The sequence below is a fragment of the Dipodomys spectabilis genome, unplaced genomic scaffold (assembly GCF_019054845.1).
Source record: "Dipodomys spectabilis isolate Male_0828 unplaced genomic scaffold, ASM1905484v1 ptg000043l, whole genome shotgun sequence".
NCBI classification, from domain to species: Eukaryota; Metazoa; Chordata; class Mammalia; order Rodentia; family Heteromyidae; genus Dipodomys; species Dipodomys spectabilis.
In genome coordinates, this window is record NW_024870720.1 from 28814119 (window position 1) to 28841180 (window position 27062).

Sequence of the window (27062 nt, forward strand, 5' to 3'; positions counted from 1 at the left end):
GAACCATGTCACCTCTTGTCTCATTTTCTCTCAGTTTCTCCCTCCCAACCCATCCCCCACAGGTTGTATTGTTCATTTTTAATGTAGTCTCTAGTGAGTATCACAGCTCTATTTGTTCACCATTTGTCCTACAGTTTTGTGCTCCCCATTTACCTTACCCAAACCAGATAAACTGACATGCAAGGCAAACAGTACAGAAATAAAAAACAGTGACAAAAGGGAAAAACATACACAAACAATACAAAAAGTAAAAATTTAAAAATCCTCTTGTTACCATTTCTTATAGTTGATTTTGATTAAAAAATCATTTTATATGATCATATCATGTCTTTTACTATCCATTGTGTTTACTTATAGATTTACAGGGAAACCATGCAACCTATGTTTCTTTGGATCTGGCTTACTTCACTTAATACAATTTTTTCCAAGTCTTTCCATTTCCTTATGAATGGGGCAATGTCATTCTTTATGATGGAAGAATAGAATTCCATTGTGTATATGTGCCACATTATTTTGATCCATCCACTGAAGGGCATCTGAGTTGATTCCATATCTTGGCTATGGTAAACAATGTAGAAATGAACATGGTTGTGCTGGTGGATTTAGTGTGGCCTGGTTTGTTGGCAATTGGATAAATGCCCAAGAGTGAGATTGCTGGGTCATAGGAAAGTTCTATGTTTAGTCTTTTGAGGAACTTCCATACTGCTTTCCAGAGTGGTTGAACAAGTTTACATTCTCACCAACAGTAGTGCACAACTGAACTTTTCATACAAACACTTTCTCTTATTCTGGTCTTCTTCACTATTTTCCAAATACATCATTTCGAAGGTGTTTCTCCACCCTACTTTCCTTTCAATCCTTTCCTGATTAATATACTCATGCTTATGCTGGAAGTCCTAAACAATATTTTACATTCTCTAGGATCCCTTCTTTATCACCTTTTCATGGTGAAACTAGTCTCTCAACTTTGTGCCCATGATTTACTCTCCCAACACTTATTTCTTTTCAGTATTGTTCTTCAGAAAGTCAACGTATTATCCCCCAGATAGACATATTAACCAACTGATAAAAATTTTCAAATTCTGGATTTTAAAAGATTTATACTCTCCCTTGACTATCAGAAAGTATCCTAATTGAATCCTCTTTGATTTTTCCATGCACATAATTGAAATGCAAAATATTTTGGTTCATGTAGATTTAGTGACTTTGTGACATCAAAGCAATTTTTTTTTCTTTCTTTTTTTTTTTTTTGCCAGTCCTGGAGCTTGAAATCAGGGCTTGGACACTGTCTCAAGGCTAGTGCTCTACCCTTTGAGCCACAGTGCCACTTCTGACTTTTTCTGAGAAGTTTATTGGAGATAAGAGTCTCATGGATTTCCTTGCTTAGGCTGGCTTGGAACTGTGATCCTCCTGAATAGCTAGGATTATAGATGTGAATCACCAGCACTCAGCAACATTTTTTTCTATTGTTAAGCAGTAACCCAAACTTCTCTAGCTTTAAAACATTCATAAAATTTGGAAACACAGGGCTGGGAAGGTGGCTCAGTGGTAGAGTGCTTGCCTTGCAGGCATGAGGCCCTGGGTTTGATTCCTCAGCACTATATAAGCAGAAAAAGCCAGAAGTGGCGCTGTGGCTCAAGTGATAGAGTGCTAGCTTTGAGCTGAAGAGCTGAGGGACAGCGCCCTGGCCCAAGCCCAGAGTTCAAGGCCCCACAACTGACAAAAAAAATTGGAAACACACACAGTAGACATTGATGGGAATTCTTCTTCATTGCAGGTGATGCAACTGTGACAATTGCCCACAGATACACCCCCAGAGAACAACTGAAGGTCCATACCCAGTTAGCAGATATTATTGTAGTAGCAGCAGGTAAGTCCTTACTGACTGTTATTTGGTGGAATGTCACCTACAGAGCAACTCACACCCTAATATGTGACACAACAGAAAGAACCATGTAGGGGATAGAAATATAGGTAGTGTGTGACTAACTTCTGTGGAATGGATTCTGTCTCCTTGCAACTACCATGTGTTTGTCCATTATGCTTTTGTGAGAATTTGCCACTTCATTGTTGAAAACAGTCTGTGGAATGATAGGTGAAACATGGGAACATATGTGCACTTTACCCATGGTTTTGACAAATATGATTAAATAAAATTCATAGGAAAATCATAAATTATTATAGTTATGGGCAATACAGAAAGAAATGTGTATTTTCAAGTTGTGTTTGTGAAGATAGAAAGTCTAGGGGAGAAGAAGGGATAGAAAACCATTCTGCTATAATGGTCACATTTACTACAGCATAAGAAGACTTGTGTTTTGGGATTGGACTTTAGGGAGAAAGTGAATGGACTAGATCATGTCCAAAGTAGAACATCTGGGATAAATAGGTGGTGTATAAAGTATGCTCATATGAACTAAAGACATTTGGTCAGGAAGGAAGAATGAATGACATTTCTGGGTTTTGTGTAAGGTTTTTTGAGAAACCTCCATACTGCTTTCCAAAGTGATTGAAAAAGCCTACATTCCTACCAACAGTGCAATAGAGTTCCCTTTTGAGCTCAAACTCAACAGCATTTGTTATTTGTAGTTTTTTTGATAACAGCCATTCTAACTGGGATGAGGTAGAATCTTAGTGTTGTTTTGAGTTGCATTTGATTGCATAGATGTGGGACATTTTTCATGTATCTATTGGCCATTTTTACTTCTTCTTCTGTGAAGTCTCTCTTTAAGTCTTTAGCCAATTTATTAATTGGGCTGTTTTTTTAATGGTTTATTTTTTTGAGGGCTTGATTTTTTGAGCTCTAGTTATATTTTGGATACGAGGCTCTTATCTGATGTATGATTGATAAAAATCTTCTCCCATTCCATGGGCTTTCTATTTAGTTTGTTAGCTATGTCCTTTGCCATGAAGAAACTTTTATGTTTGATACAGTCCCATTTATAAAATCTTTCTGTGATTTGTTGTGTCTCTGGATCATTACCCAGAAAGATTTTATCTTTGCCTAGGAGCCCTAGTGTTTCCCCTACCCCTTCCTCGTGGTTTCAGGCCCCACATTGAAGTCTTTGATCCATTTTGAGTTGATGCTGGTGCAAGGTGATGACCCCTATAATTCCACTTTTGGGCATTTATTCAATAGAACACAAACAAGGTTATAGTAAAGCCACCAATACAACCATGTTCATTGAAGCACTATGTACCATAGCCAAGATAGGAAATCAGCATAGACACCCCTCAACACAATGAAATTCTACTCATCCATCAGAAAGAATGACACTGTACCATCTGTAAGGAAATAGAAAAATGTGGGAAAAAATTATAAGTGAAGTAAGCCAGACCTAGAAAAACATAGGTTGCATGGTTTTCCTCATTTTTGGTAGCTAGAGTGTACCTATAAATCTGTAAGTAAACACACTATGTGGTATGAAACGGATTACAAATGAATTACCTGAAGTATAATAGACTGTAAGGAGAGCTCAAATTGTATAATTATTTAGGAAGACTAAGTCAAAGACAACAAAATAAATACCAGGAAATGGGTATTTGCATGGGGGAGGGTGGGGCCAAGGGGAGAAGGATAGAAGAATGAAGGTATAAGGGGAGATAATGCTGGCAAGAAGTCATTGTATGAACCACAAAATTAAGAAAATAAGGGAAGGAATGGGTCAGAGGGGAGTGAAGAGACTGAAGGGATAACACAGGTCAAGATGAATTGTATACATAAACTGCTTTGTTAATGGAAAAAAAAATCCAACACATAGTCCAAAAATTAAGAAAAGTGAAGGAAGGGGTGGGTTGAGAAGGATGGGTGGGAAAGTTGCAAGAGGTGACACTAATCAAGATGCACAGTCTTCATAAACTGTTTTTCTGAATGGACACTCCTTTGAATAACTACTTAAAGATAATAATTGTCCAAAAAAGCTTGGCACCAGTGGCTCTTGCCTGTAATCCTAGCTACTTAAGAGGCTGAGATCTGAGATTGCAGTTCAAAGCCTACCTGGGCAGGAAAGTCCATGAGTCTTATCTACAATTAATCACAGAAAAAGCTGGAAGTGGCACTGTGGCTCAAGTGGTAGAATGCAAGTCTTGAACAAAGGGAGCTCAGGAACAGTGCCCAGACCCAGAGTTCAAGCCTTAGGAGAAGCAAAAACAATTCAAAAAGAAAAAGAATGAATAAGAACCTTCACTGTTTTATTTGTAAATGAGATGTCACTGATAATTCTACATTTTAATTTGGATTGGTGAAGATTTGCAATATATGAATGGAGAGTTATGGAAAACTGTTTCATGAGAGAATAATATAGTTTAAATTGGTTTGAACCAAATTAAGTTCAATTTCTTATTCTTACATAGGTCTTTTTCTGACACACAGAATGTACCTGAGAACACAAGGAACAGTAGTTTCCTTCTCATAGAGTAAAAATAGAAATGTTTCCATGAGCAATTTTTGCTCAAGGCTAGTGCTCTCCCACTTGAGCCACAGCTCCATTTTGGTGATTAAATGGAGATTTTCCTTCCTGGTCTGGCTTTGAACTGTGATCCTCAGATCCTGAGTAGCTAGGGTTGCAGTCATGAGTCACCAGCACCTGGCTGATAATATGTTTTTTTCAGACCACAGCTCTATATGAAGTAAAATACTGCTGCAGAAGTATTCCTGGGAAGACAGATGTTCTACTGATGTCTTAGAAATACTTGTACTCACATACAAGACTCAATTAGTTGAGTAGGAGAGTTAAGTGGTTCTCTTTGTCCATCTCTAACTTTAAATAGAGTGATGTTTAGCTCATATTTAAGAAGTGGTATTTAACCCTGAGATGAACAATTGCAAAGAACATGTCAGAATACTCTTTATCAATTCAGTCAAAATTTGTCACTCATACTCATGTTTTGTCTTGTCATCATGACAAATGGAAAACATGTGCTCACAATCCTCTTGCAAGATCCACTGATATTCTCTTGTGACACAGTTAACCCCTATGTCACAACTCATGATGCCTGCAATGTGTAGTTTTCCTGTATATTCTTTTGAAAAGGCCTAACTTGCTATTGTTTATAAAGTACATATATATATATATATAAGTATATTATATTTACATAAAAGACGGAAGGAAAAGGAAAATAAAGGGAAGGAAGGGAACAGAAGAATAAAGCTCATTACTAACAAAATAGGAGCCAGCAGGTGTAACAGCCTCTGGGTGTGATAGAGTTGAGCATGCTCTTTACCTGTGTCTCACTGAGGGTGCCATCTAACCACTGGTAGGCTTACGCACATATTTCAGATAAAGGCAAATAAATTGGACAACACCATCCTAATCTTGGCCAGAAAACTTTTCTTTTTTTTTTTTTTGCCTGAACTCTGGGCATGGGCACTGTCCCTCAGCTCTTCAGCTCAAGGCTAGCGCTTTACCACTTGAGCCACTTCCAGGTTTTTTCTGCTTATGTGGTGCTGAGGAATCTAGCACTGGGCCACCTTCCCAGCCCAGAAAACATTTTTGAGGGAGAAGAAATCCTGTTTCTTACCTTGTGTTCTACTTGTGATGCCTCTTATTGGATATGATAGTACACAGTGAATGCTGTTAGACAACTCTTAATTTGTAATCATCTTGAAGAAGAAAGTGTTTCATTAGTATAAAATTTCAGGGAAGAAAATTAAGACTTTATGAGAAATTAAAATATTATTGCATTTCAACTACATCATTAATTGCCTGGAGAATTTAATGATAAATCATGTAGGTCTTTGTATACTATAGTGACATGACAGAGGGAAAATATCTGTTAATATAAAACCCATCTAGTAAAACAATAGGAATAAATTATTGCCCAAAAGACCACATCACGCAGCATGTGTGGGAAATGAACAAATGCAATTAGCAGGGGATACTGAAGAGGTAGATAGTGATCTAATGGCTCAGATGGCAGGAACTAGGAGGGCTGGATTACTGCTATAACTAGAGAGTCAGCATACATGGAAGCAATCCCATCTGGGAGAAGTCAGGAAGTACAGAAGGAGGAGGAGATTAATAATCTTTGAGAGATGACAGTGAAGATTGTGGTGACGAAATCTGGAAAAGTAAAAGAAGAAATAGTTGTGTGAAGATCCTGAGGCATGAATAATATTAACTTATGTTAATAAGAATATCTGCCCTCCTGTTTATTAGAAATCTTACAGTTTTAACTATTACTTTTTAGAAATCCCCCCACACAGTAGAGCTTTAGACTACATTAGTAGGTCAGATCTGAAAAGTAAGTCCTTTTAATTATACATTTAGAGCTAGGAGACTTCAAGTCTATGGAAAACCTCCATTTGGAGTTCACAGAGAGAAAGTAATTGGTTTCAAGGGCACCTAATGAATTCACAGTACTTAATTCCTGTTTGTCGTCTTCACAAGACTACAGCAGGTAGAGATAGGATTGGTGATTTTCTTTCCTTAATTTGGAAGGCAAGTGCTTATTGTGGAGAGAACCACACAGAGTGATAGCCTATTCATATTGCATTGACTTTGAGATTATAATAAGATCTTAATTTGCAAAAGGACTTTTTCAAATTGATAAACATTTATCTAATATAAATTTAAGATTATAATATCTAAAATATGAATTGTTATTGTTGGTGTTTTTGACTTATATCATATGACATGCTTTTCAGAAACCAGTTTGTCATTGTAATATAGTTAATAAGCCCATAAGCCTGAAACATTTGTTCATGAAAGAGTAGTTCAGAGTCTTAAGTGGACACTTGGGCTGATTGAATACAGATGTTAAGGTTAAGGAATTACGAGAAGGTAAAGAATAAAGACATTCTTGTTGATATTTAAAGCACACAGCTGAGTGACAAGGAGTTGTCCAATCACCTTTGCACCAAGTGAATGATTGCAAGGATCAGCTAGGTTGAACAGGGCCTCCATTTTCAGATTCTAAAAGTAGAGCCTTGGACTCTGTTCCATGTCTGCTTCAGGGCTATTGTAAGTTTATAAAAATTCTTAGAATCTTAATTATCCCAGCAGAACAGACCTTGCCCACAGGACCTTCCACCCACAGGGATAAACTAGGATGGGCTCTTGCATATTAGCCGCTGAAGACTGTTAATCCATCACTTTGCTGAAAGCTGGCATTTTGTCCACTAAGCCATCCCTCCAGCAAGAGGCATGAACCTCACAGTGGCAACTAGCATGTCTATTAGAACACTTTTAATGACAGACACAGTAATATAAAATGGGATAAATGGGCACAATTCAGTGGAGTAATTTGGGATATTCACGTGCTCATTGTAAAATAGAATGGCCAACTAACTTCATTTCACCACTTGTCCCATCGTTTTGTCGTCTTAGACACCCTCCCATCGGATGTCAAGCCATTTCCCCTCTGGTGGATTGCCTACTTCTTGGAGCAGGGTTAGTAGTTGCTGAAATGCCAGGACAGTGAGAAATCTCAAGGGGTGGGGCTTGGAAATAGCCTGTTCCACCATCACAGCTCATGCATCTGGGGAGTGGAACTTGTTCACTTCCAGCCCTGGGTGCTTCCTGAGTTGAGGCCAGCACATCGTATGGCTTTACAAATTCTACTGTTCATCCCATATCCTGTTTCTCATCCTCTCTCTTTATCTTAAATGTATCTTCCACCCTTTATCTTAAGTTTATGTAATATTGTCAGTGCGAGAGGGTAGTATAAATACACAGGTTGTCAGCTTTACAATGTCGGTGTGGGGGGGGGGAGGGGGGAGGCTGGGAAGGGAGGTGAAGGGTAAACAAAGGAGAAGGCTGCAATGCTTGGTAAGAAATGTATGCATTATCTTGCCCATGTAATTGTAACCCCTCTGTACAGTATGTTCTCAAATAAAATAAAATAAAATTAAATAAATAAATAAATAAATACACAGTTTGTGCTGAGGTAAGAATTCTAAGGTTTAAACCTCAACTCTACTACTTCTTACTAGTTGGATGACCTGGGTCCAGTCATGCCACCCCTCAGAAATCTCAGTCTCTTCATTGATCAAGACTGAGGAACAACAGCCTTTCACAGCATGGCCTAGCCACCTGGTCTATGTAAGGAGCAAAGCTCAGTGCTGTCTGTCTGATACATACACAATAAATGTAATATACAAAGACGTTGCCTGCCATTCCTTCTTAGTCCATTGCCTGTGACTATTTAAACAATAATTTTGAAATAATAACTCCACAGATTATTATTTATTACAAGCCTACATAGCTAATGAATGTATCTTTTTGATTACTCTCACTACTAATACAGTGTTAGAATTGACCCATAAACATAAATAAGTTAATCTAAGAAGAAATGTGTACATCAGAGGCCAACTTCACACAATTTTTTATTTTTATTTGAGACTTGTGACTTCTTAGGACAGCGCCAGTCAATGTTCATAGCTGTGTATTCTATTGTTTCCTGAACAAATCCCTTATTGCTTCTCATTCTTGTGGAATAACCTGAATTTGTCAAGGGATTGGTTAGGTTGAGTTACTTTGATGAAGGAGATTTTTTTCCTTTTAGACCTTGGCCCCTCTTCCCAGCCTGTCCTTTTCTCTTTCTACCTGTTCTTCCTACTCCATACCATTCTGGCTTTTGCAATACATACTCAGAGTCTAAATTACCAACTAGGCAAAGCATTTCTGATCTACAACAAGGTTTGTAAATAGAAGATAGGAACTAGAGTCTTGAATTTCTCTCCTCAAGTAAAACATTTTCTATGCGAAAACAGAAAATATAAGCAATAGAAAGGGTGAAGAAAAGCCTGAAATTCCTGCCCAGGAACCAAGGCTAACAATTTAGTTTCCACTATTTTATTTTACATGTTAATCAAAATGTTTAAACCATTCTTTTATCTTGTCCCTATTATTTGTATTATGCAGCTCTACACTGTAGTTGGGTTAAGAAGTTAGAATAGTGATTAGAAGATTTTATACTGAGGGTCATGACAACCTTTAAATATTTGTAAGTGCTACAACATCATAATAAACTTGCATTTTATAAAGATCTCTGGCTGAGATGATTGTGGTTCTAAGCTAAAAGGAGCAAATTGAACTGAGAAGGACAAACAGGAAGAAGACTAAGAAGGTACTTGCTTTAAAGCCTGGATATATGGTGCTACCATTAACAAATAAAGGCATACAGAATGGAAGAAATAATGATGAGTGGGTGGGAAATGAAGAATTCACTTTCAACTTGTTGAGTTTGAGATACTTTTGGTATGTTCAGGATATTCAGGAGGAAAACTCTAGGAGAGGGTTGAAATTTGTGATTCAGGGGTTTAGAAGAGTGCTCTAGTCTTAAGTGACAGGTTTACAAGTCATAGCAGCAGTGAAAGTGGGCACAGAGGTATAGATAACATTTAGAGTAAGTTAGTTTGCATGTGACTTTGAATAGCTCTGTTCTAGCAAATTCACAGTACGTTGCTTGATATGATAGCTTCCATCATGTTATCTTCTTCCTTTGCATAACCAGTGCCAATAAAAGATGGCTCCATGTTTTCTTCATTTTGCAAAGATAAAACATGGTATTGTCCAAAACTGAGAATCTTATTTAAGGTCTGTGTGTTTTACTTTAGTAAGGGACCCCAGTAAAAGCTACCTGCATGATGCTGAAGAGGAGACTTAAGGCATTTTTTTCTACAATACTTTTAATAGACTTACTATCTTTCTAGGTTTATCGAATTTTTTAAAATAGATCTTACTATATATGAAGCTATCGTCAATTTGTGGTTTATAGTCATAAGAAAGATGTTTAATGACAACAATGTCATAAATATGTCAAAATATTATGCAAAATGTGAAAATATCATGGTAACACAGGGAAAGTCCTCCTTCAGGATCATACTATTAATTTTATAATGTGTACCAGTGCTAGGCATTGAAGTCAGGACCTGGACGCATATCCCTGAGCTTTCTTTGCTCAAAACTAGTACCCTTCTACTTGAGCCACAACTCCAATTCAAGCTTTTCTGGTGGTTAATTGGAGATAAGAGTCTTATTATTTTCCTGCCCAGACTAGCTTTGAACCATGATCCTCAGAGCTCAATCTCTTAAGTAGCTAGATAGGATGACAGGCTTGAGCCACTGTTGCTTGGCTGTCTTTGTATTTCTTTCTTTTTGTTTCTTTTTTCTTTTTTCTGTTTGTTGTTGTTGTTGTTGATCCTGGGGCCTGAACTCTGGGCCTGGGCGCTGTCCCTCAGCTCTTCAGCTCAAGGCTAGCGCTCTACCACTTTGCACCACAGTGCCACTTCTGGGTTTTTCTGCTTTAGTGGTGCTGAGTAATCTAACCCAGGGCCTCATGCATGCAAGGCAAGCACTCTACCACTGAGCCACCTTCCCAGCCTTGTCTTTGTATTTCTTAACCTTGAAAAGAACTTTGCTTGCCGGAATAGACAACTTACTGTTGAACATCAACATCCTTCTTTAGAAGTCAAGTGCACAGCTTTTTTTTCCCCTTAGAAGATGAGGTTCTTCATAAGGGCTAATGATCTCTTCAGGACCCATCTACTTTTAGATTCTCATGAATGCCTTGTTTGGAGCTGTTCCACTTCATGAAGGCTTAATATGGCATTGCATCGGCACCATTGAGTCAGAGATTGCACCTGCAGAACTCAAATAAAAGGAGGGAGGAGCAAGAGGATCAACTGAGAAATAATGCCTGCCTGCCTATAATGAAAGAACTGAAAAATACTGTTGCTTTGCTTTCTGGTGTGGGTAGAAATAAGAACCCTTCTGAGGGTGAAGTCATTACTTCTGTGGTGTAGTCCATGTGTGGTATTACTGAATGTTTCTTCTAGACATGTGTCGACTGGCAGAAAGTGACATCATTTCATGAGGTCTGTCGTCCATCATTCTTAATCATGGCAGTGTCAGAGCATCCCCACAAATCTAAGCAAAAGTTAGGAAAATAGAATAAATAAATAAATTTAGGGAGCAAAATGTCACACATCAGTGCTTGCATAACAGTTTATACAAAGGCGGTGTGCATCTGGATACCTGCTCTGGGTGTATCTTTGGCACTGAAGGAGAGCAATGCAGGAAGGAATCATTGTGTTGGTATTTATTGTCTCTCCTCAGGTAACTTTCTGTGATGGCTCTTTCTTTGTACCCATTTATAGTCAGGGAAAGGTTCTTGGCCCTACCCTTTCATCTTTAACTGTATTTCTTTCAGATGTCTTTTTGATTTGGATAACTAATAATTGCATATTTAGAAAGACTTAAATTTGTTACAAAACCCAAGAGTTAACCCTTACCATACAGGACTGTGGCAGACTTTCCAACTGTGGTTGGAACAAATTCAAATAAGTCATAGTTCTTCTCTGAGCATGCAGATTGCAGGCAATTTACTCTTAGTAGTTTACAAACACATGCCTTAGGAATTAAGATAATAATCAATAGCAAAGATCAGATGTTGCATTGTTTGAAAAACCAGATGCATTGCAATAATGTTGCTGTTGAGTTTCTATTATGTGTGTTTCCTAATTTATACATGTGTGTTTTGACAGTACTCAGATTGGAATGTGGGCTTTTTTGCTTGCTAAGTAGTGTTCTACTGTTTGAGCCAGGCCTCCAGCCCTTTCGGTTCTGGTTGTGTTTGAGATATGGTCTTGCTTCTTACCCTGGACAGCCTGTATTGCAATGCTCTTATGTATTTTTCCTGCTTTGACAGGGGCTTGCTATTTTGTCCCAGCTTTTTCTGTTGAAATGGAAGTTTCATGATTTTTTTTTTTGTCTCAGCTGGTCAGGATTTGCAATCCTATAGATCTCAGCCTCCCACATAGGTGACATTGACAGTGGACCATCATGCCCCATATTGGTTGACATGGGGTATTGCTAGTAAGTTCTTACCTGGGGCTCCTGGACCCATAATCTTCCTGATCTCTGCCACCCAAGTAAAACACTCTCTCTCTCTCTCTCTGTGTCTGTCTTTCTCTCTCTCTGTCTCTCTCTCTGTCTCTCTCTCTCTCTAAAGGACATGTTATAATATTATATTTCTTCCCTGGAAAGAAGGTCAAAATATTCCTAAAAGTAATGTGATTAACCTTGTCAGAATGAATAACAATTCCTCTATGTATACTAAGATTAGCTTTCATTTTTTAAAATCATTAAGATGTCACCCTTTAATTCACTTATTTTGTATAAAAAGCATTTAAGTGGCTTCATCCTCCTTTTCTTAGTGGCAAGTTTTATGACTGTGAGCTAGACATCTGGTATATTTTTCTTATTTCCTACATAATACAGTTCTAGTTCACCAAGCACAGTGCTCTGTCACTTACACTGTATGTCTTCATATACCTACACAGAAGCTATCTCAGGAAGATGGAAGTGGGTACCAAATGCACCCAGGTGAGTTATGATGGACTAAGAGCTAGCTTGATTTCATGAAACTTAGAATTTTGTGAAAGCAGTGACAGCTTCTCAATGCTTAATTTTTTCCTCATTAGATCCATGATAGTATTAATGAATGTAATTTTTATGTCAAATCTGCTTAACTCAATGAAATGACATTTTTCAAATAACGAATGCATAATATATTTAAGTCTATTCAAAATCCAAAGTAGGTGAATGGAATATAATATGCAGTATATTTACACAGTATAACATATTCACCGAAGCTCATACCGGCAAACCTAGCTACGCAGGAGGCTGAGATCTGCAGATCATGATTTGAAGTCAGCCTGGGCAGGAAAGTCTTTGAGAATCTTTTCTACAGTTAATCACAGAAAAAGCTGGAAGTGCTGTTGTGGTTCAAGTGGTAAAGTGCAGGAGCTCAGGGATAGTGCCCAGGCCCAGAGTTCAAGCCCCAGAACTTGGGAGGGGAGAAAAGATATTCATTGAAATGATTTCAAAAGATACCCATTGAAATGATTTCAAATTTCCTATTATAATTAACCAAGAAGTTTAGAAGTTTGATGCAGAACAAAAGAATCTCCAAAGTACTGTAAGTGTCATTAAAGTGCTACTTCTTATACTAAAATCTATTTGGCTATTACATAATGTTCTATTTTCTTCAAATGTTTACTACTTTTCCCCTACAGCATGCAAGATAATGTATGTTTTAAAATAGTCATTATTCTTATCCCAAATGGATACTGCTGTAGCCAGACAGTCTTTGATCTGCACATTTTGTTCAAGATATGCTAGAGCCCTCATAGTTGATTTCTGCAGTGTTCTTTTGCAAAATAAGGTAGAAGCAGCTCTTCCCCATGATGTTTCTTTCCTGTGACTTACTCTTCTTTATAACTACAAATAGATGCCACAAGAGTGTAGAAGTAGATTATAATATGAAAAATAAACACTAAGACCTATTTGGTCTCATTTCTTTTTTACTGCTATCACAGATTAAGCCCATCATGTGGAGTTTCATCATGGCTGCTCCTCCAGATCATTAGGTAAAACCGGTGATGGTTTCTTCAAGAATTTAGTATGATATAAAACTTACTGTTTCTGACATTTTCTTACAAATATAAACTATAACTGAGTTGTAGTGTGATCACTTAGCTGTGAACTAGTTTTTCTCCAGCCATCATCTCAAGCTCTTCCCTCAACATACATTCCTGTCACAAGCTCTTTTTAGTTTCCTTGTCTTTCAAGTTTATTGGGAATCTGTGCTTTTAGATAAACTCACAGTGGTAGTTAAAATTGTGGTGTTATTTTGGCTGGATGACTAGTCTTTTGGTAAGAATGGGGTGTTAAAGTAACCCAATTTTATTGTGTTGGCTTTTCTCTGTGTTTCATGTCCAGTAATGTTTTCTTTATGAAACCGGGTGCACTGGTGTTGAGTGTGTATGTGTGTGTGTGTGTGTATGTGTGTGTGTATATATATATATATATATATATATATATATATATATATATATATATATATATATATATATATACTTGTTATCTCCTCCTGCTGAATTGTTCAATTTGTCAATATGAAGTGGCCTTCTTTGTGCCTTTGGACTAATTTTTGTTTGATATATATTTCATCAGATATGAGCATACCTACTCCTGCTTGTCTTGGAAACCCATTGAATTGGGAAATCCTTTCATTTCCCTTTACTCTTAAGTCTATGTTTGTTTTTACCAGTTCAGTGTTTTTTTTTCTGGTAGACAACAAATGATCATCTTGTTTGTTAATCCAATTTTCCAACGTGTATTCTCTGATTGAAGAAGCATTATTTCTGAAAGGTATGTAGTAATTCAAGACATTTATTGGTTTTATGGTGCTTGATTGTTTTTCCTTATTTATTTGCTTTTATTGTCAAGTACAATTTATTCTTTCTTGTATTTTCATAGTTACATGTATCTTCCTTGACTGCATATGGATTTCTTTAAATATCTTCTGCAGTGATGATTTAGTTGTTGTGAGTTGCTTAGTCTTTGTTTATCACAGAGTATTTTTCTTTTTCTTTTAGTTATTTGACTTATTGAACTTTCATTTTCAGTTTCAATCTGATTTTTTTCAGAATTTCTATCTATTTATTTAATTTCTCCATGCTTTCCATTGTCTTCTTTCATTCATCCAGCTCTTTGAGTTTTCTTGTAATTTCCTAGGTATTGATTCATATTCTCTTTTCTTTTATTAATTATGAAGGCATTATTAGAAAATAAAAGCCAACAGCCTTGATGGACTATATTCAAAGACACATTAAAAATACATGTTACCACTAGGGATTTATTCCTGGCATGTAAAGGAGACTCAAATAATTCAATAATTGTAACATCAGATTTATACAATGAAAGATTAATTGCCACAATAGACAACATTTTGAAAAAATTCACTAACTTCTCACAATTAAAAATTTCCATGAAATTAGTTATAGAAGGAATGTACATTAATAGAATAGAACACTTAGGAATGTATTTATCCAAGATGGTCACAGAAAGCTTCATATCAGCAATCACAAAAGAAATACAAATTAAAACCACATACACTCACAATTCAAGATTTATATTAGGAAAAAATCTAAACATAATTAATATTAGCAAGGATATGAGAAAAAGTCTACCCTGAACACTGTTAGTGAGGATATAAATTGGTAAAAAATCATGGAAAATATTATGGACGTTTCTTGCAAAGTTCAAAATAACACTATCAGAGCATTTAGCAATCACACATTACTACATGCAGCCAAATCAATTTTTATGAGATTTTAAAGTGGTACCCCCTTCCTATGATTATTGCAAATTTTTCATAATAGGCAAAATGTGGAATTAACCTAAGCATCCAATGACTACTAGTGAATAAAGAAACTGTGAGCAATATCTGTGAATATGTAGTATTCATAGAAATGTAATATACACATCTGTAGAATATGTATATGTGTACATACATATATTTATGCACAAAGATACTACCTATTTGTAGTCACACTTACCTTTATACATACAAGTGTGTTTGGGCTGGGAAAGTGGCTCAGTGGTAGAGCGCTTGCCTTGCATGCCTGAGGACCTGGGTTCGATTCCTCAGCACCACATAAGCAAATAGAAAAAAGCCGGAAGTGGCGCTGTGGATCAAGTGGTAGAGCGCTAGCCTTGAGCTGAAGAGCTGAGGGACAGCACCCAGGCCCAGAGTTCAGGCCCCACGACCGGACCCAAAAAACAAAACAAACCAAACAAAACAAAAAAAAACAAAAACATACAAGTGTGTTTGCATGTACGTGCACATACTATATACAAAATGATTTGAAGTTATAAATATTAAACCTGAAACTATAAAACTTCTGATATTTTAATTGTTTTTATTTTGTAATTACCTTTGCATAGTTATACAAAGGAGTTGTCCTTTAACAAAGTGACGTTCTCATTTTGTACTAGATAATTTTTTGTTATACCTAAAACATAAGTTTTTTTAATACCTAAAACAGAAGCAAAAATAGGTACAATCTTAAAAGCTTTTAAATAGCAAAGAAGCAACTAAAAACTGAAAAAGCAACTTATAGAACCAGAGAAGCAATTTGTAAACCATGTGTGTTACTGAAGTGTTCATAACTAAAACATTTAAGGAACTCATAAAACTTAATAGCACATAGCAACACAAGATTAGTTTATTATTTGTAAATAACAAAAACACATATCCAACCTGATTTTAAAAGTGGTCATAGCACCTAATTAGACATTTCTCTGAAAAAGATGCTCAAATGGCCCACAACTATCTGAAAAGCTCAACAACACTAATCATTAGGGAAGTGCAAATCAAACCCAGAATCAGATCTCACATCAAACTTTTGATTACTTGGCTTTATAAAAATAAAAATTAAAACATCCAGCCATGCACTGGTGGCTCAGGCCTGTAATCCTAGCTACTCAGAGGCTAAGATTTTATGAACCCGGTTCAAAGCTAGCCCAGGCAGGAAAGTCCGTGAGATTCTTATCTCCAAGAAACCATCAGAAAACTGGAAGCTGTGGCTCAAATAGTAGAGTACTCACCTTGAGCTGAAGAGCTCAAGGACAGCATCCAGCCTCATGTTCAAGCCCCATGACATACAAAAAAAAAAAATTAAAGCACCCCCAAAGACAGTACACAGTATTGGTGATGGTTTGAGGAAAGGGAGCTTTGTATTGTTAGTTGGATGTAAATAAGTACAGTGCAGCCACCATGGGAATTGATAAGGTGAGATTCCCAAAATAAAAACAGAATGATTGTATGATCCAACAGACTAATTTGTGGATATATAGCCAAAGAAGTTGAAATCAGTATCTAAAGAGTTATCTGTCCACGTTTATTGGGACATCATTCATAACAGCCAAAACATGGAAGCAACTTGAATGTTCATGGACAGATGACCAGATAAACAGAAATGTGTTAGGTTTATACAGTGTAACTATACATTCAGCTACAATTCAGTACAATTCAGCTATAAAAAGAAGAAAATTTTACCATATGGATGAGCCTGAAAGAAAATATGCTAAGTGAATTGGAACAGACATAGTGGGCCAAATAATAATACATGATCCCACTTTTATGAGGAAACTAGTCAAACTTATAGAAACAGTAGGATGGTGGTTTTCAGGGCTGGTATAAGGGAGGAATGAGAAGGTGTTTGAATGGTGTAAAGTTTCAGTTATATATATATAATGAATAATAATTTCTAGAAATCTACGACAACAGCATAGTGCTATTGTTAACAATAGTGTGTTAATTAGGTTACATACTATGTGTTCTTATCACACTAAATTAAATTAAAGTGGTAGGGTGCTAGCCTTGAACAAAAGAAGCTCAGGGACAGTGCCCAAGCCCTGAGTTCAAGCCCTAGGTCTGGCAAATAAATAAATAAATAAAATGAAATTAGAATTTAAAGATGTCAGGAGGATTTTGGTAGGAGATGGATACATTTAAGCCATTGTTTGTGATTTTGGTAATGGTTTCATAAACGTATACTGTTTTTCCCAAATAATATCCTTGTATCTCGCTCCTTGACACATTAACCATGCTGGTATACTATGCTCTTTCTTAAAAAAAATACTGTTACCAATGGATTGTTTCATGACTTAGTCTGGTTATTTTTGTTGCTGCTGCTGTAAATAGACCATCAAGGTTAGGTACTTCATAAAGGTTTATTTAGCTCACAGATTTCATGCACCAAAAGTCCATGCTCAGGCAACCCCATCTCTGATGGGTCTCGTGTCAGAGTCAATATCAGAGAATGTCTGTCCATGAACATATCTCACGGCAGAGTGAGTGTGCAGAAAGCATCACACAGTAACACAAAAAACTAGAGATCCGAGGGATTGACTTTCTCTTTTCATAAGGGTTTAATTTCTCAGGAGGCCTTGCAGGAGCCACATTAATCCCTTCCAAGGGCAGTTTCACAGCGACCTAGCTGCCTCCCACCCGATTAGTATTCTGCAAGGTTATTACCCCGGGGATCCAACTTCCTGCACACGAACCTTTAGGGGACACATTCAAACCACAGCACACAATTTTATTGACCTTTTCACTAATATTTGAAATTTGCATTGCAAGTTATAGGAATCAAAGCTTAATTAACTTCAATTTTTATTTTCCCTAAGATTGTATCTAAATATCCATTACAAGGTGGGGGCATTTAGGTTTCAGTAGTATGTTCCAATAAACACCAATAAGATAATATCATTACTTCCAGCCCTTGACTATCTGTATCTGTTTATATCTGCACTTGCTGAAGTGCTCCTTCATTTCCATTTCTATGGAAGTTTCTATTACTTGAAATTTCTGTTGCTTGAAGCAATTGGTATATAGGAAACTATGAAAATGTCTAAGTCACAGTTTTCTTCCCAACTATTTAATTATTTAAGACAGTACTGCTTTTCTAACCCTCCATGCAGGCTATAAAGAAAAGATCTTTTTGTTTTGGAATAGCTTCAACCAAATACTAGAATTTTGCCAACTCTAAGGCACAATCCAGGTCCTATTGACTAATATTCCCTTCTTTAGGAACCTCTGAAGTTGAAGCATTTGGGAGGGGGCAGTTGTGGGCTTCAACTCTTGGCCTGGGCACTGTCCCCTCGCTCTTCAGCTCAAGACTCTACCACTTGAGCCACAGTTCCACTTCTGGTTTTCTGGTGGTTGATTGGAGGTAAGAGTCTCATGGACTTTCCAACCTGATCTGGCTTTGAACTAAGATCCTCAGCCTCCTGAGTAGCTAGGATTATAGGCGTGAACTACCGGCACCTGGCAAGTTGAATCTTTTATCTCTTTTTCTCCAACTCTCCTGACTCCCTATTTATACTTTCCATTTTTCTACTTTAGGTCTTTCTGTGCTGACTTCTGAAATCTTACAGATAAGGGATATATTCTTTCTTGTCTTCTTTTAAATATCAGTTGCATGAATCAATGAGCACAGAATTTGTTGAAGAAAGTAGAAGAGTAAGGAAAGGCCTAAGACTCATACAAATGGAATAACAGATTATACAAAACACTTTGTGCTTCCAAAATATTAGGCTATTTGCGCCATACTGTCCAAGTTACATCCATATCTAAATATATGAGTGTTTGGTATAGGGAGTAAGATTTGGCTGCTTACAGGTATAAGAGAGAGCATGCAGTTGGATGCCTGATGCTCATTGGCTTTGCACAAAAGTGATTCAAGGCATAAACTTACAAAGTACTCGTATGAATTTCTAAACACAAAGGGGGTCTATTCCCACCTGATCAAATAGGCACACATCAGGAACTTGCTGGCCCTGTGAGACACCTAATACCTTTCTGGTATTTCCAGGGGCAGAAGCTCGGAAACATCTAGATATTGTCATTGGCACAAACATTATTCTTTTGGCAGGTGTCATGTCCATAAAGGTACCACAAAGGAGCCAAAGAAACTAAGAAAGAAAAGAAAACAGAAAAAATGTAAAAGGACAAGCTGTTCTGTGTGGTCACTACCACAGACTCATTAGTTTGAAAATGGCTTCAATAAAGTTTCAGATTTTCAGGTTCTGTCTGAGGATTGAAAATGTATGATTTCTTAGAAGTAGAAGGCTTTCAGGAGAAGATACTTTTAAGGTAGCTCTGAGTAGCTAAGATGCAACTAACCAATGTGCTTGCCCCCAATGCAAATAATGCTAAAGCAAGTTTCTCTAACTGAGAAAGAAACTTACACATCAGCAGGAATTCTATCACAGTTTACTCTTTTTAAGTATGCAGTAGAGTAACAAGTAACATCCAGCTGAAGGAGTGGTCCACCTGAAAAAGCATTTCCATGAAGGGTGTTACTCTTGTATCAGAACCAGAGCTCTGCTCTTCTTCCCAGCCTCACCTCTGACTCACCATTGTGAAACTAGGAAATCATTTAGCTTCTCAGCACCTCAAGATCTCTCTTCTGTGAATGAGGATAATGGGTAAACCTTCTCTTGCTTCACTGAATTGTGAAGTTTAATTAAGGAATGTTTGTACAGCCCTTTGAACTCTACTAATTAAAGTGTTGTGTAAATACAGTGCTTCCTTTTTATCAGGATGCCTTGATTGAGCCATTTCATAGATTTAAAGGTGACTATGAGAGAAGACTCCATAGGAAAGAGTCTAGTTTTCAAAAATGTATGGCTGTAATTGAAAAATATTATTAATATGGCTTTGGGGCTCAATTGATAATAAGTGCACAGCATCACACTTATTCAAGAGGGAATAGTTACATCTTTATATTAAGGAAAACTTAGCTTCTGCAATGTAGAGGAACTTCCTCTGTGCTTTAGGTGTAGCTATCATTTAAAAATGTTACATTGCTCAGTACTAAACAGTGCTAAATTGCTTTATGTTTTTCAAATGAAGAATCACAAAATAGCACACAGTGTTTGCATTATCTGATTGGAAAGCACTAACCTCTGAGATAGTGTGGTTCTGTGCAGTACATTCATTGATGACTTTTCAAAGAGATTTAATCCAGAACAGAGAAATCTTAGTAACTAAAACTTTTACTGTTTCCAAATGAGCGTAACTCCCCCTAAAATAAACATCCCAAATATCATTAAAATTCATCATGAAACAAGCAATTTTTTTTCTTTGCTGTTTTTTATTCTTTTTTCTTTTTGTTTGTTTATATGATTTTGGGAGTGTAAGGGGAGGCACAAAAATGGAGGGACAAAGGGTGGAAAAATGTAGCAATGGTACTCACTAGACACTATGTTGAAAATGGACTATACAACTTGTGGGTGGGGAATGAGAGGGAAAAACTGGGAGGGAGAGAGGGAAGGGGTGACACTGTCCACAAAGAAACCTTCTCTATACCTGACCTGCAACCCTTCTGTACATCATCTTTATAGTACCAAATTAAAAAAAAACTCATCATGAATAATAGGTATTTTTCTTCTTCCAGAAATAAATTCATAGATAGATTTACTGGTTTGGGGAAAAATACACATTTATTTCCATAAACCTTGAACTTTCACATATAATTATATGTGTGATAGATTTTAATTATAAGTTATGAAGCAATTTGATTTCATGTTGGTAACTGACCCAGAATTTAGAGTTGATGCTATTTTGTTAAAAACGTGGGCAACTGATAAGAGTTCTAAACATTTCTAAATGTGTAGAAACAGCAAATACTAATAGAAACTTTAATAGCTCTCTTATTACATTTCATGTTACTTATAATCTATGTACTTCTGAAATATATCTGCAAATGGACAAACATAACCAAAGTCACTTTAACAGTTAAAATCTTAAAATTCAAGCTAGTTACTTAGATGGCTGAGATCTGAGATTCATGCTTTGAAGACAGCCCAGGCAGAAAAGTCTGCAATATATATATGTCTGAGTCAAGCAGAAAAGGTCAGATAAGTTGATGTTAGGGAAATGAACCCTAAGATATGTATTCTAATGTTTTTTTTCTTTTATGATTTCTTTGTTGCTTTGTATGTCCCTCCCCCATGGTATAACCTCTGTTTTCACTCTCTTTGATGTTGGTATAATTTGTGGAGGGGAAGGGAAAAAACAAATAATTTAAATAGGGATACAGGTGGACCCATTGCAACAATGAGATGTACAAGTCTTTATGTCGAAAATGAACTTTACAACTTTGGTGATGGGGGGGAGGATTAGGTGTGGGGCAGGAGGGCAGGAGGATGGGAAGGGATGGGAAGGGGAAACAAAGGAGGAGGCTACAATGCTTGATAAGAAATGTACTCATTATCTTGCCCATGTAATTGTAACCCCTCTGTACAGTATTTTCACAATTAAAAAATCATATATTATCTGCAATTAACCTGAAAAAAAAACTGTGGCTCAGGGTACCAGCCCTGAGCTGAAGAACTAAGGGACAGCATGCAGGCACTGAATTCAAACCCCAGTATTTGAACAAAAATAAATACAAATTATTTCTGAAATGTAATCTAGTGTTAAAACTCTATTTACAGAAGATAGTTGACAACTGATTATTTTAAGCTAAGAAGACACTGAAGGAAACAAAATAGAAATGTAAAACTCTAAAATATATGCTCGTTATTGTAAAATAGAATTTGAGTGTGCCATTACAAGGAAGCAGGAAATGAATATTCTATTTATGCTTCTATCATGGTCTCTTAACCCCCCCCCCCCGGGGACCCCTTCTTTATATTTCTATCCTTCTATATATTTATAGACATTATATTAAACTTACCTGTACTTTTTCATTCAAACAAAGCCCAAACTGAAACTCACCAAGAGATGTCAGAGGGTTTTTCTTAAGTACTATTTTGAAGGCGTTGACAGAATAATTGGTACTGGACCCATCCAGATTCAGATTAATACATGTAATCATCTATTTAAATTTATATGATACACTCTTAAACAGAAGCTATGGCCTTGAACTATTAAAGAAGGAACTGATTCTCAAAACATTCTTTCTCCCAGTCAAACAACTCCAGTTGCTGAGGATATAATTTTACTCAAGATCATAGAAGCACAAATAGAATATTCATTTCCTGCATCAGGATTGACTTGTAAATGCCATCAAAATGCAACAGATAACCATAATAGTCCAATGAATTGATCCTTTCTTTGCTTATGTAACTGATTCTGACTCTGACTCTGTGTTCAAGACATGATTTTGGAGACAGTTTCTAAAAGATTTCAAATACCTACAGCTTTCTAAATTCTTCTAATTTCTTAGATAATTTGGAGCCTTTGAATTCTGTCTTCCTATCCAATTCTTTAGCATCTCAGCACATAAATTAATGGAGACTTGGGGATTACTATGGTTTAGACATGCTTTAAATGTCCCCCAAAGGACCATACATTCTAAGCTTGGTCTCTAAGGTATGGTAGTATTGGGAAATGATGGGACTTTTAAGAGGTATGGCCAGTGAGAACTCATTGGAGTCATTGCATCTAAAGAGATAACAGGATGTGTCATGTAACCCCTTGATATACTTGAGAGTCATTATAAAAGAAGGAAGCGTAATCCCTGTCACTCTCTCTGGCTTCTTGTTTGAGATGTGCCTCTAAGCACACAAAAGCATCATCGCTGGGCAATCAGTAGTAGTAGTCCTGCATTCTTCACCATGACCTTGAGCAGTCCTGTATTCAAGCCCCTAGACATTGTATCACCATGGCTTGGGCAGTTGTGCATAGGGCTCCCTGGGCATTGCATCATGACCCATTGCATGTAAACAGTAGACAGACTGGACTCCAGAGGTATATGCTGGAATGAACATCCAGTCAGAGGGGCTAAACAATGCAGAGAGCTTATGTAAGCTGCATGGAGCCTCTAATTGGGTCTGGGTATTGATTTAGCTCACCAGCTATCCAATGATCTCAAGTCATATAATTTTTCCCTAGGTACACTTTATTAACCCCTCCACAACACACTCAAGCTGTGTCCCCCTTCCCCTCCTCCTAGCAGGAGTTCTGCTTATCTTTTTAAAAAATCCATCTTTGTCACTTTGCTTCTCTCTCTGTCAATGGGCTCTTTCTTCAAGACCACAGAGACAAAGTACCCAGTCCAGTGGTGCAGAGTTATCACTCTCCCATCTACACCTACCTCCATGCTGTTAGTTCCTTGTAGAAGGCTTGACTCCTGTTCAATACTGGACTTTAAACTTTCAAAACCATGAATTAAATAACAACATAATTTGGAAGTAGCCTATCTCTGATATATCATTGTAAGGATGAAATGTTAACTAACATAGAGCTCTAGGTTATAATGTTCAGAAAGTTGTCCCTGATTCCCTTGAAAATTCTGTTTCTTACTACGTTTGGGAAATTTTTAAGGCTAGATTGTAGCTCACCGTGAGACTAGGTCTTACAATCATCAATAAGGGGTTTTCTGTTTCTTTAGGAATTTATTGTCTTTGAGGGATTTATGTCTCGCCAACTGGGAAGAGAAGTAAGTCAGAAGGAAATGAAGAAAGACTGGGAGGAGAGGAATAGGTGGGTTAAAGCCATCATGTTTTTGTTAACGTTTGAAAGAATCTAAAGAAAGGTAGGAAATAGTTGTTCAGGGGGTTTTCAATTTAACATGTTTGTATTGTTTTTATTTCTGTCTTGACCAAGAATTCTTTTATGGGTACAGTTTTAGAGTCAGAATACCTTTAAACATTTCTTCAAACACATTAAAATACAGATTATTAGATGTCTGGAATTTTATTCTTTCGTATTTTAAGGCATTTCTCAAATGAGCACTTGTGTTGTTTTCCACAAAGAAGTTATCATTATTTTAAATGATCTTTCCTGAAGGCATGCCATTTATAAAGAGAGTAAACATGAAAGTTGGAGTTACGGTGTAAACACTTGTAAGGAAGCTGATGCTTATCAGAGAGCATATAGACTCAGGGTGAAGAAAATCCAACAGTCTAAAAATGAAAGTAGTACATCTTACCTTCTGCCTAGTGATCCACCCCTGCTGTCTTGGATGTTCCCAGCTATTGAATTTCATAGACCGTGAGATTTGGATAGATTTCATAGATAAAATGAGACAGGCTAAGAGAAGTACTCAATATCTTTTGCTAAAAGACCCGAAGCAAAGTTTTTCCAAAGAATTTCTTTCAAAAGATGTTTCTGGTCTCAGTGCTCCAAGTAAGGTTGAAGAATAGATTTGTTTGGTTTTCACCACGTTTTCCTATGAATTTTCTTTTACATAGAAAAGCCACAAAATGACAGAGTGACAGATCATCAGTGGTGTTAGTAATGAAACTGACTTTCACTGGATTAAGTTTTTCAAGTCTGGTTATGTAATAAAAGGATTTCTAAAATGAGTTTTTAATTCAGAGAAAACAAAGTCAGCTTGATTTGACAGGTTTGAGTTATAAGAAAGCAGAATTCAGTGTCAATACAAACCCTGTGTGATCATCACAGAGAAGGCCAATAGTTTGCTGTCCCAAAAGACTTACAGGGCCACACAAGAGACACCTGTGGTTTCTGAGTTTATGTATTGGACCCTGATGATGCTTTAAAAAAATACATTTATTATCTTCAGATAGTTGTACAAAGGAATTGCTATTCACCAAAGCAGATAATGAAGACAGCCCATCTTGATCAGTGTTATTACTTCCAACTCCTCACCTACCCCTCCCACCCATTCTTTCCCTTGCTTCATTTTAGGTTATGTATTTACTTTTTTTGCCTTTTAACAAAACCGTTTTTATGTGTACAATGCATTTTGGTCTGTGTCAAGAGAAATTCTCTTTTTTTTTGTTGCTGAGGCAGTTTAATCAAACTCAGGATGGGCTTGGTTGCAGAAAAGCTGGGCTAACAAATATAATATTTTAAAATTATATTTCTAGCTGAGATAAAAACCACTATGAACTGTGAGACTCTCATATCATTTTCTCTTCATTGGTCAAAACAAGAAGAGAAAATGTATGAATATTTTGACGATAAGCAAAGCTACTTTATAGAAAAACATTAAGTCTAGAAAGTCCTTGAGACTATTATCTCCATTAACTACCCAAAATAAGTTGAAAGTGGATCTGTGGCTCAAGTGATAGAGCACTCACCTTGGGCAACAGCACTCAGGGACAGTGCCCAGACCCTGAGTTCAAGCCCTAGGACTCGAGTGCACACACAAAATACAATTCTTGCAAAACTTTGTAGTCCCAATCATATGTTGCTGTAAGACAAAAATATATGTAAAGTATTTAGCATATCTAAAATGTTTCTATTTTTTGAAATAGATAATTTTACATGTTCATTTGTTATAATTTCAATCATTAAATATCAATTTATCATCTATTACTATGACAAGGTCCCGAAGCTTCATCAAATTAAAAAGAGGAAAGATTTATTTTGGCTTGTGCCTTTAGAAGTCTTAGTCCAGAGTGGTGTGGCTCCATTGCTTTAGGGCCTTTGGGGGAAGCAATGTATCATGGAATAAGGGGGCTCACTTCATCATAACTGGAAGACACAGAGAAAATACAGTCCTGATATCCTTTTCAAGGGCATACCCCCTTCAAGGGCATACCTCCTTCAAGGGCACACCCCCAATGACCTAACTTCCATTCACTAGGCTCTACCTCCTAAAGTTGCCTTCACTTCCCAATAACACCACAGCCTAGCAACCAAGCAATTAGCATATAGGCCTATGGGGACATTAAAGATCCAAGTTAAAATGCTGGTTATATTTTGTATTCTATTTTCTCTTTTGTTATATAAGAACCGTGTGCTAACCGATTGTGCCACTGGAGCACCCTCTATTTTCTCTTTTGTAAAGAAGAATGATGGGGTCCGAAGTCTACAAAGGATTACAAATTGAGTTACTTAGAAAAAGAAAGAATTTTTTTTATTTGAAAAGACCAAAGGAAAATATTTAAATCCTGCCATGGAAAGGCATCGCCAATGCACAAATTCATAAACATCGCAGAAACAGAATTAAGCCAGCTGCTTCTGCAGTCCCAATATCATAAGGACAGCTATGTTGGATAAAGGAGTTCCAGTAATTTTACCACTAAATGAATCTAGTGAGACAGTGCCCTCACAACAATTTTGCATTACCAATCGATTGCTCATAGGAAAGTAGCAAGAATAAATAGAAGCTTAGGATTCAAGGAAAGCTGGTCCCTGGGGCTCAGGAAAACTGCTGAAGAAAGATTATCTCTTCTGTATGCACGCTACAGTGCACACAGTTCACTGAACCCCAAAGCATTCCACCCTGAGTTTAGAGACCGGCTGCCACATGGATTGCTGAGCTCAAGTATTGCAGAACATCCTTAGGTCGGAGAGACTAAGACATAATCTGGGTTATTCTGACATTTCCTTTTTATCTCAGGATGGCCAGTTCTTGGTGTATTGTGAGACTTACAAGGGGGATAAAGTTGAGTTGGCCACAGCCGTCTATTACCTGTATTCCTATAGCTAACCTTCCTAGTGCACTTCCTTTTACCTTAGTCTAAATATTTTTATCAAGAAATAAGGGTAGTGTCAAGTTTCTTGTCTTTACATATTTTACTATTCTTAAAATAATCTAAATTCCTACTTTCATCCTTTGTTACTTTTTCTTCTTTTTTTCTTCTCTCAAACCATAGAGAGTAAATCTACCCCCAATTCAGTTTAAAGTATGGAATACACTGCTATAATGGTTGTGTTTGTTTTGTCTTTATTTCCATTTTTTTTCCTGTGATAAGCAGCCTGAGTTTTGGCAGCCATTCCCTTATTTCAGAGCTATTCAATAAGTTTGCTGCGCTGTTTGCTATTTTGGAACTATT

At 36.8% G+C, this 27062-nt stretch overlaps 1 protein-coding gene across 1 annotated transcript in view; it reads left to right on the forward strand.

Moving 5' to 3' along the window:
* Mthfd2l (methylenetetrahydrofolate dehydrogenase (NADP+ dependent) 2 like) overlaps positions 1-27062 on the forward strand; it is a 101542-nt gene that overhangs the window by 40875 nt on the left and 33605 nt on the right. The window contains exon 6 of the mRNA XM_042678207.1: positions 1778-1870. Coding sequence (XP_042534141.1) covers positions 1778-1870 — 93 coding nt within the window. The remainder of the gene's footprint in view (positions 1-1777; positions 1871-27062) is intronic.